The sequence below is a fragment of the Octopus sinensis genome, linkage group LG11, assembly GCF_006345805.1.
Source record: "Octopus sinensis linkage group LG11, ASM634580v1, whole genome shotgun sequence".
NCBI lineage: Eukaryota > Metazoa > Mollusca > Cephalopoda > Octopoda > Octopodidae > Octopus > Octopus sinensis.
Window position 1 is genome coordinate 64,061,829 of NC_043007.1, and position 12,068 is coordinate 64,073,896.

Sequence of the window (12,068 nt, forward strand, 5' to 3'; positions counted from 1 at the left end):
CACCAACAACAACTGAAAGAACAACAGCAGCAGATACAGTTGCAAGAGCAACAACAAAAGTAACAACAACAACAAATAATATTACAGCAACAAATGCTGCAATTAAGTCATCAGGAAAATTAGAAAACGTGTCCTTGACAGACTATGTCACAAACTCCATAACAGAGTTCAAATATGAACCTGACAAAGGAGTTACCTTCAAAGCATACAACAGAAGATATGAGAAAATCTTCAAGAAAGAATGTAAAGATTGGGATGACGAGATGAAAACACTTAATCTTGAGAAAACTGGCAGCAACAGAACATGAACAATACAGTAATTATGTACTCCCTAGAAAAACTTCAGACATAAACTTTAATGACACAATAGATATATTGTGTAAAATTTTCAGTGAAAAAGCTCATTCTTCAACACACATTGAAAGTATCTGAACATAGAGAAAAACAACAATGAGGACTACATCGCATATAGTGGTAGAGTTAACAGGGAATGCAAGAAGTTTAAGCTGGATGAATTAATGTCAAATATGTTCAAATGCCTGATTTTTACATGGGGACTTACTGCCAGAAGGGATGCAGAAGTTAGAACTAGAATTCTCGCAAAACTGGAACAAAACCAGGATGTAACCGAGCAGCAAGTATCAGAAGAATGTGAAAGGATAGTCAAATTAAGACACGACACAGAGAAAATTGAATGTAAAGAGTGTTTCCAAGTAAAGCAATAGTCAGAATAGAGATAAATTGTTTTCTAAAAAATACAACAAAATTCAGGAAATAAACCTATATTTTCCATGTGGAGGTATACACCAGAGGAAAAATTGTCCATTTAAAAAAGCAGAGTGCTTTTGTTGTTGTAATGTAGGACATATAAAGATGCACTGTAGAATGAAGATGACAAAATGTCAGAACAAAGGATAAATAGTATGTCATCAGAAGAAATTGGTAACATAACTATGAGAAATTCATGAAGGTGAAAATCAGAAATATAATTGTTCAAATGAAATTAGACACTGGAAGTGATATCACCATTATAAATTAAAAAGATCTTGGAAATATGTTAAGCCAAAATTAATTAAATCGGAAAAGGTAGTACATGGTGTTATGGGAAAAAGATTATATTTTTTTAGTGAATTCGTATGAGGTCAAGCAAAAACATTTTGAGGTCAAACAAAAAAAGGCAAAGATATATGTGTTAAAAAGTTTGCTTAATTTATTGGGCACAGAATGGATGGAACTATTCAAAGTACAGAATATGCCCATAAGTGTTTTGTGTAGAAATATAGTCAGTTCAATCGAAGGTTCGAATGTGGCTGAGGGACTGAAACAAAAAATTGCAGTAAAACAGAGTGGAACACTTGTATGTAAGCCAAAATGAAATGAAAAATTGCCTGTGATAAAAAGTAGATGTTCCGTGGTCAAGACTACACATCGATTTTGTTGGTCCTTTAAATGGTTCTTACTACTTAGTGATAGTTGATAGCTTCTCAAAATGGCCAGGAATTTGTAAGTATAAAAAACCAACCTCCTCAACTGTGATAAATTTTTTACATGAATTGTTTGCAAGATTTGCCATCCCAGACAAGATAGCATCTGACAATGGAATACAATTTGTGTCTAGTGAATTTTAAAAATTTTGTGAAATGTTTGTGGTAGACCATATAACTAGAGCACCATACCATCCCAAATCTAATGGACTGGCGGAGCACTTTGTTAATACCTTCAAAAGAGCCCTTAGAAAATCGAATAAGGAAGTCACAGATGAGATAGCTCTACAACAATTTTTAAGAGTGCAACGTGTGACACCAAATCTGTGCTGGTGTTTCTGAGATAATTAAACTCAGTCTTTGATAAATTGCTACCTGGCCAGAAAAGAAAATGTACCAGGAAAGACATAGCAAGATTCTTTAAAGTTGGTGATAAGGTGTATATGAGGGCATACAAGAATGGAAAGCAGAGTTGAGAAGATGGCATAATTATCAAATGCAGAGTTAAAATGATGTATTGGGTAAAAAATAGAAAAGGCGTCCAAAAGAGACACAGGAACCAACTGAAAAAGAGATTTGTGGAAAACGAACAAAAGAAGTTGGAGGAACTGATGGAATGGTTGTACGATACATTCTAAGTACCAATGCCACTGCAGGTGATTGAACCCAGGCGTACAAGTGAGAGGAAAAGAAAACATACAGAGTTCCTGAAAATAGATGCCAAACGAAAAAATATTAAATTGTACAGAAAAAAAAACTCAAAAAAGGGAGATGGAGTGAATAAAAAAACTATTGCTCAATAAAATAACACTTCCTAAGAAAAACTTAAAAGGGGAGATGTTGTAAGGAATAATGGTACACCTCTCCCACATGATGAATGGAATAACCTAGTTACTATAAGTAAAGAGAAGTATGTGAAGTACCTGAATACATAGTAGGTGGTCAGAAGTAGTTGTGTCTTTACTGATTTTACTAAATATACTGTATACTGAAGTGGGCATTATAACAATCCAACATTTTAAGGATATAACATATACATAAACATTTTTCTAATTTTATTTTAATTAAACTAAATGCACTTCAATTACAGTCAGATAAAGGTACTTTCTGAAACAGCATTAAACAGAATAACTCATACATATACCATCACTATCTGCAATCTTCAATTTTATTACATATGCTAGAAGCAATCAACTTTACAAATTTTTTTTACACATGATAATGCTTAGATTTGCAAAACAGCTGTCTGCAATAACATGTATACTCATACAAGCAACAAACTTGATTTACAAATTTTCAAGCACACATCACAATTATCAAGTATTCTAAATGTACCTATATTGGTATAACTTACACAAATCTCAATGGACTCCTTTTCATAATGCTGCAGGGAGATTCACCTTACACATACCAAATTAGGCTGATAGAATTTCTGTAATAATACTGCAATCCCCCTCCCTACTCCACTTTAACTAAAAAATGAAAATCAATGTAAACTTTTGGAAACTTTCTCATTAAATTAGTAAATCTTTTCTCAACAGAAACATCCATCAACGGACAACAGTTCTAGTTATGCAACAGTGACACATGTATATTCAGAGACACTTCAAATATAACAGTCTAATAAATCACATTACCCACTCAGTACTTTATTGTAACTTGATGTTGTCATACGTTATATAACACTGTTGCTATCCAGGATCAAATTTTTTGTCAAAATACTCCTATGTGTGTTTGTGTATGTATGTAAAGCATACATGCATTTGAATGTATGTAAGCATGAGTGTATTTGTGTGTACATATGTGTGTGTGTGTTAATTATTTAAGTTTATGTGTGTTGTATACATGTGAATACACGTATAATTTATAGATAATAGAAATTTTGTATACTTGAGTGTATGCATGCACACGCTTGTGTGTGTATGATATGTAAGATGTGTGGTGTTTGATGTATGCTTATGTCAATGTTTGTAGAAAGTTTCTATTGTTCTAAAAGTTCCTGTAATGATTAACTGATGAGTAAGTCTCCAGTGTGTGACTGTTAAATAAAATTTCTCCTGTGACACAAAAGAAATAGTGGACTGACTGTGTGAAAAAAAAAGTTTTCTTTTTGTTTTTTCAATTTAGTTTATATCATTTGCTTTTTTCATTCTTTTTAGCTGGAGAATTTTCAATAAAATTTCCCCCAGAAACAATAGCATTGTTAGTATGTCAAGGCTGTTAGTTTTACCTGTAGCTATGATAGAATTTACTAATTGTCACAGTTTTGACAGCGTAATTAGCAATGTTCCTCTACTGGTTATTGTTGTGTTTTTTTTATTCCCGGGGTGGGGGGAGGGGGGTCAGCTGCTGACACCAAATTTGTGGAAGTATAATAATAATTTATAAATCAACAAAACATCTAGAACATTGGGTTAAAGAAGAGTGGCAATGGGCGCAATGAATAAGGTGTTTGTCAACTGAAGAGCTGTGTGTTTGTATGCTGTCAAAAGTGCTCTTGTTGTTGTTGCAAACAGCTTTATGGAATAGTAATACATGAATTATAGAAGTGTGATGGCCTTGAAATATTGTGGTATTTCTTTGTGTACGTCTCCATGTGTATGTGTGGAGAGAAAGAGAGAGAGAGAGAGAGAGAGCCTGTGAACCATATAATATAGGGAATGTAGTGTTACTGTTGTTGTTCAGTCCCAGATTAATCTTCATTGAGCAGGACTATGATCAAAAGCATTCCAGCCTTAACCACCCTATCATTTTGAACAACTGAAATAACATTGTCTAGTAATGTATGATTTGGTGGCAGTTTGGTTGTTATTTCTAGCAGGTCAAACAACCACATATAGACTATTTATAGTATTGTTTTGTTTGGTGTTGTATATTGTAATAGTGTATAAAATATAAAACTATGTAGGGTTTGGACTGTATGCCTCAAGGCCACAACTTATTTCAAAATTGACTATTTGTCCTTTTGTTTTTGTTTTTCTTTTTACTCAATTCTTGCACTTATTATATGGTGGTATAATGACCATTGCCCAATGACAGGAGCTCTGCTGTACCCTGAGAAAATCAATAGCATTACCTGTGCTACAAGTTTGGTGATCATTATCATGAATGCAATATTGGTGGTCACTGCAATGTGTGTAGCTGTTTTTTAAATTATGGTCAAAATATAGTTGTTTAAGTAACTTAGCAGTGGCTTCAGTAACACAGTTAACATTACTGTGTTGTGCTCTAAGCACTAAACGTTTCATTCATTCTTTACTAAGAAGAAGATTGGTGTGAAACAGAACAGCTTGATAGAAAGATTCAGTGATGGACTGCTGGAATTAGCTTATAATTTGAGAGATTGCATTACAAAATCATATCTTTTTTTTGTGCAACAGTTGTGTTTGAGATTTTGTACACTGGTGCACCTGGTCTTCATATAGTTAGTTGACTAGAATAACCTGAAGTGACTTCTTCTTCCCTCCACACTTCTGTTTGGAGCTAAACTCAATACCACAGTGATAATTTTGTTAATTCTGATTTTACCAAACAGCCACTACCTCCAGCAGTGAACCAACTATACCACACACAACTGAAGTTGTGTATGGCATAACTGGTTCACTGTTGGAGATAGGTGACTCAGAGTGAGGTGAACATTATGAGTTATATGCCTTGACCAGAGATATAATTGTAGCAGCAATGGCTTACAAACTGCTGTACCATATCAACATGGCATATTGAATAATTAAAGTATATGAGGATAAAGAATCAGAAGAATATCTATTTGTGCATTTAAACTAGCCATATCCAACCAAAATATTCTGCTTCTTTTGTGTTCAAACTGGTCAGATCCAACATCTCATACCTGCTCTATAATGTCATAGTAAAAATAAACAATCACATTATTGAAATCTTGAAACCACAAGATGATTAATTCAAGATAGAGTGACTAAATAAGCATTACGTTTAACAAAGTAATCTGAATGCTAAAGGATTAAATAGATTTTCGTATATAAAAATTGCTTACATCTTCTGAATTTTTGTAACTATAAAGTTACCATGTTAAATATATTTCATAGTTAATCTGAATCTTTAAAAAAAATGTGACCTTTCTGAGGCCAACCCTTCCAAGACTACCCCTGGTGCCATAAAATATAAAATTATCCAAACTTAACTCTTCCATCAATATTTCATGTTAATTTATGTTTCAAACACTAGCTGATGTCTTGCAAACAACTTGCACATGCAAGTGCTACCAGTCAAGAACTCTGCATACCAGAAGCCAGTAAGTGTATGGGGTCATCAGGAGAGAATGCATGCCATTTCGGGTCCTACCTCTTGACAGCATCAATGCGCACAAGCTCCCCTCACTTATATGAGGCCCCACTTGCTAGATCAACTGGTTATTAAATATAGCTCAATATTTCTCTAGCCATCGCTCATCGTCTCTTTTTAACCTAGTCTAGTGGCTAGCCTTTTCCACTGTAGTCTGGGTATTGGTCATGGTGGTATTTACCTTACGATGAGTTAGGCCTAATGATAACAACAGTCGTCTCACACTCTGTCCAACAAATTCTCTACATCTGACTTCGATTGGAAAATTCTCTGCTTTCCAGCCTGCTTCTTCACATTCCTCAAGGAGGTTTACATAACGGTCAACCTCTCGAGCCCAAATGGCATCCATGTTATCTTCATGAGGAACCATTAACTCAACTAGATTTACAACTTTCTTTCCTTCACACCACATTAAAATGTTTGTTTTTCTCATAACTGGGATGGAAAAGAGTCCTTGGCACCCTGGTAAATCTGCAGTCACCTCCCAATAGCCATTCTACTTTTCATCTCACACAGGAAGTTTTTTTCTTCTTCTTGAAACGAATCTGGTGACTTGAGCGCACGAAGGTAATGAAATCTCTAGTTGGTACTTTCAACGGTTTTTTTCTCACTGTTGTTGAGATCAATTTGGTTCTTTATGGCATTGAAGATAACATTAAGGATGAGGTTGTGTCTCCATGTATACCTGTTCAATGCTAATGAACAGTTGGAAAGAATATGTTTCAGTGTTCCGACTTTTCTGCATTTGCATGTGTCATTCTCTGAGACATTCCATCTTACTAGATTTGTAGGTGATAGCAAAACATCATAGGATGAACGAATCAGAAAACTTAGCCAAGATGTGGTCCACTTCCATATCTCATACCAACTTTACCTCTCAACATGTTCTTCCCATCTCGTTATCTGTCCTTGTTGAATACATCGGATCAAATGAAGCTCTCTTCTCTCTGCTTCCCCTGCTTTGACGCTGTTGCTAACAACAGATCTGCGTTTGCTCCACATCATACTCGCAAACGGTTTGAATGAAGTTATTTTACAAAGTGTTTCATTATTTTAAAAATTAATTGAAACAAAATCAGTATATTACAACAAAAATATGGTAACAAAAGTCTTAAGTCTGCAACATTAACATTTTAAGAATAAAAAAATATATATCAGTCTAAAAGTTTACAATTTTTTTACTTATTTCTCTTGCAGGTAACAGCATCAGAAAAATCAAACAGTAACATTCCTTGCTTGGGCCTGTCTTGGGCCAATCATTTAACAACACGCATTCAGTTGACCAAAGTTGAACAAACTGCTCTGCCTCCAAGTGTTATTGAACTGTTTGGTCCACATGTGAGCTTCCGAAATCTTGAAGTTGTATTTGCTCCACATATCCCACAGACAGTAATCCCTTATATCATCAACAATGATGGTGTAAAAGGAATCAGCTTGTCTAACATACTGATGTAGTCATCAGAAACGACTTTGTTCATATAAAATGCCATAAATTACTAAATGCCACTAAATTAAATGTTGCCAAAGTTCTTGGATCCAAAGAAGTTGTCTTGAAATGTTAATTATATAGTTGTAATAGATGTTACTTATGAAATATTAATTACCCTCTTTCATTTATAATGGATATTATTTTGAAACTAGCTACTATTTTCAATGCATAATCTCTTTTACAACTAACTTTATGGTTTTTGGCAGCAATACGTAATGGCTTCGTGTGTGTGAGTGTAACTTGTAAAACTACTGTCAGTGAGTTAGCCATTTCAAGGACACAACTTGTGCCACAGATTACTTTTATATTCATAAATAACTACTCTATCTTTAAATCATATCAAGTAATTAATATTTTTGCAATTCAATGCTTCTGACAACGCTGTATAATTGCTACTGTGCCTAAGTATTCATCTTAAATCTTTTAAGTAAACTAGTAAGCTACAAAAACTATCAATAAATATAAAGATGCAGTATTTATTTGGAACTAGATATTTTTAGTGATTTTTCCAGTTGTAAGATGTTCTAAACTTGAAAGCTTAAAAATACCTAAAACTCTTATAAAAGATCATTTTATAAGCATCAACTGTAAAGATTTATCTGTATTACTGCACTTATGAGAAATAGATTGGAATAAATTGAATTAATCATAAATTATTCAGAAAAATATCTTCCTAAAAAAGTAATCAGTTTTATCTCTCAAAATAAATACTGACAAACAATATTGCTTCCCAAAAATATTAACCTAAACTTCTTTGGTTTTAGTCTTTGGCACATAAATTCACTGAATATTAATTTGTTTGATAAATTAAACTTGATTCTTCCAATAATCTGAGGGTAATGCGATAGAATCAGTATGCTTTAAGTTATATTCACTGCACATGACTAAGCAACTAGTGACTGTTAGGACTTGTTCTTGCAGGCAGGGAATTTATGACAGTTTATTTGTTTTTTGCTATTGTATTTTCAAAACTTTCTTTCTTTCCATTTTTAAATCAATTTTCTTATTTATATGTCTTATAATACCTAGGAACAGCTGCTCTCACAAAATGGGTTGTGTTAACTACCTTAATTACTTTCTAAATCTCAAGTTGTGTCCACTGCTTGTTGTATATGAATGACTAAGCAATGGTTTTACTTAAGTTCTACTTTGGCAAATAAGTTCTACTTTGTCTTTCTTTAGTTGACAAAGAGTTTTTTTTTACTAATTTATATATGTATATATTTAAAATGTTACATTAAATTATTTTTGTATTTTAACCTTTACAATTATTTCAACTTTGTTGCCTATGTGAAAATGAACTTGGTTACAGAATTATGGATGTTTAGACATTAGATATTTCAAACACTAGTACAATGCAACAACAATTACATGTAGTAGTGTATAATCACAAGTTCTCCATTCTGTGACCCATATGATGGAGAATGTGTGTGTGTGTAACAAAGATATATCTTGGTTGACAGAAGAACAAAAGTCTGTGAAGTTCCAAATATAAAATGTTTATTACCACTAATAAAAAATGTATTGTAATTGCACTGAACAACAGAAAAACGATATGTACATCAAGTGAGTTGATTCATGTTTCGTTATATGTTGATAATCATTGCAAACAGCTGAAGTCATCACTTTCCATAGCTAAAGTTGGGTAGCATAGGTTCCTACAGCCATTAGTCTTGGCTGTGTTACCACCACTGATCAGTTACAGGCACATCATCTATATATATATATATATATATATATATATATATATATATATATATATATAGCTAAGGTCTGTCAAAAAAAATGCACCAAAGACAAAATTGTTCATGATAATCCTATATGTTGTTTTTTTTTACAGTTGGGATCTGATAAATTAAGCATCAGTTGGTTCTGTTGTTTTCACTAGTCACCAATCTTCTGATAAAAAATATGGTCCTGCTACAGGACTTCCCAACAAGGGAAATGACTGGTAAGGGTGAATTGAATGAAAATGAGAAAAGTGAAGGTAGTGTAAAATATGAAGTGTGTACAGGAATATGTATTACAATGCTTAAATGTAGGGGTAGGAGCACTGGTTAAATTGCATAGATGTTAACAGAAGCAGGTAACATAAGAGATGCAGGATGAGTGCACATACTTGGCTTGGTGGCAGGCAATGAATAAAGAATGTTACACAGAGGGAATAAAAAGGACAAAGTAGTTAGAGAGAGAGAATAAAAGTGCAACAGTACAGAACAGTATAATAGAGCATAAAAGATAAAGTAGAAATAAAATATAGAAGCTATAAAAGAAATAAAAGTTATGTAGAGGGAGTAAAAGGGAGAGGGAAAAGAGAGTGAGTAAGGGAAAAGGTGATGGGTAGAGAAGAGAGAGTGTAGGAGAGAAATTGATAGGTAGAGGAGAGAAAAAGTGTAGTGGAAAAGGTAATAGGTGGAGGAAGGGAGGCAGTCAATTATAATGTATTATGAAAGAAATTAAAGCATATCATATTTGAAAAGATATTTGAAAACCAATGAAAACTGTGTAATAATGATGTGACTCATCAATCGAAAAGGTAAAACAATTTTAAGTGTAAAACAATGTTTATATTCATCTCTATGTTTACGTTTATGTTTGTATTAAATGTAAACAGAAAAATACATTTGTATTAGATAAAGTAAGACCAAATATGGACACACTCAAAAATGTCTGTATGTGAAGGCAGACACATACATGCTCACAATACTACACAAATATATACATACAATGTGCAAAAATACTGATTTTAAAGTAATAAATAGTTTTCTCTTGGAAATTAGTATTCATTTCATCATTTTGTATAAGTACCAAGAAATTTGATAGAAGTCAAATTATAATTACTGTATGCTTGCCATATTTCCTGATATTACACATGGTGGAAAAAGTTTACTTCCAAAGTTATCTGCCATATAAGGGGTCACACTCTAATAATAATAATAATAATAATAATGAAATTATTGTATACAGTGCTCAGGTGCACCACAACTTGTCAGAAAGTGCATATAAAGTACATGCAGTAATGTAGAAATGTCTGGAAAGCGAACAATGTATGAATCAGATACATGCTTGTGTGTGTATGGAGGGGAGAAAATCAAGTGTAGTGTTGGCGAATCTCAGGAAGCATGGAAGTTTTGAAGGATGCAGTGCTCCGACAACTAACAACCGATGCCGGCAGTTTGTTCCATGCTTCAGCAACTCTCAGCGTGAAAAAATGTTTCCTGAAGTCATGGGAGCTGTGCTGTTTTCTTACTTTGTAAATATGTCCACGGGTGTTAGATGGGTGGAGTTTGAAAAGGTGCTCAGAGTTATTGTTTGTGCGATGGTTGATAATTTTATGGGTGTCTGCCAAGTCAGCTGCCAGACGTCGGAGTTTCAATGTGTCCATGCCCAGGGAAGTAAGGCATTCAGGATATGGCAAATACCTGATGGAGGGTATTCTTTTGGTTGCACGTCGCTGAACAGTTTCCAGACGATTGATGTCCTGGGCAAGATAGGGGTTCCAGACCGGTGATGCAAATTCCAGGTGAGGTCTTACCATAGCTATATAAAGCCGCAGATAGATAGCCGGAGAGCGGCTCACAAAGGATTTGGTGAGTGGTGCCAAGACACCCTCAGCCTTCTTGACAATTTTAGCGATGTGTTTTGTCCAACGCAAATCACTGTCAACAATAACACCCAGGTCACGTTCACATGAAGACTTTTTGAGACTAGTGTTGTGGAGGGAGTAGGTGGACGCTGGGTTTCTCCTCCCAAAATGCATGGTGGTACATTTGTCCACAGCCAGCTTGAGTTGCCAGTCCATGATCCACTGCTGCATTGTGTCCAGGTCTGCTTGCAATAGAGATCTATAGTGTAGAGGATTTGACTTCTTTATTTCGAGGTACAGCTTGATGTCATCTGCATATTTCAGCACTGTGGCATTCTTTAAGTTGGCATCTATGTCATTAACATATGCAACAAATAAAAGGGGGCCAAGAACAGATCCCTGTGGTACACCAGATGTCATCTCATAGGGCGAAGAGTGCTGTCCTAGAACTGTGACAACCTCTTTTCGGCTGAAAATAAAGGACTTTAACCAGTTATAGAGTTCGTCTCTTACACCCAACGCAGAAAGCTTCACCATAAGTCTTTTGTGTGGCACAGAGTTAAAAGCCTTAGCAAATTCCAGGTAAACAACATCCACCCAGGATCCGCGATCAGTGATTTGGGTAACGTCCTCAAGAAACTCGATGTATATTAATATTGAAACAAATATATATTTATAATTATGTAATAGACTGTAACCCCATTTGTTCAAATTTCTTTCATCCTCAGAGGTGATCAATAAAATAGATGGTTCAATGCTTTTGAATATATAATGAAGATAAGAAGGAGTTGATATCCCAAAATAGTCTCCACTTGTACTTCATAGCAAATTGTAATGGAGCCTGCAGATTAGTAATAGGAAGAACATTCAAAAGTAAAAACAGTTGCTCTGACCAAAATAAAGGTTAAGAAAAAAAAACTTTTCAAACAGAGAAAAGTTGATATAAAGACAATGAAGAAAAAGATTACTTTTCTAATAAAATCAATTTTGGTATATAAATATAAACCAAATCCTAATGTTTAGATAATACATTTTGATAATATAGCTAAAATCTAGTGTTAATGGTCAGGACTTTACAAAACTTGAACTAATCATAGATAAAAGATGCACTGAATCAATGATGCTTCAATTACATTAATTTCAAACAAACGAACTACAAATTCTGTCATAGTGGCACCCATTGTTCCACATC

The 12,068-nt window shown here is 34.1% G+C and overlaps 1 protein-coding gene across 8 annotated transcripts in view; it reads left to right on the top strand.

Moving 5' to 3' along the window:
• Positions 1–10,202, top strand: part of LOC115217405 (DNA repair protein XRCC3-like) — a 215,100-nt gene extending 204,898 nt beyond the window's left edge. For all 8 annotated transcript variants that reach the window (XM_036507601.1, XM_029787095.2, XM_036507598.1 and 5 more), the window contains one exon: positions 6,999–10,202. In XM_036507601.1, coding sequence (XP_036363494.1) covers positions 6,999–7,256 — 258 coding nt within the window. In that variant the 3' untranslated portion in view covers positions 7,257–10,202. The remainder of the gene's footprint in view (positions 1–6,998) is intronic.
• Positions 10,203–12,068: the final 1,866 nt, after the last annotated feature.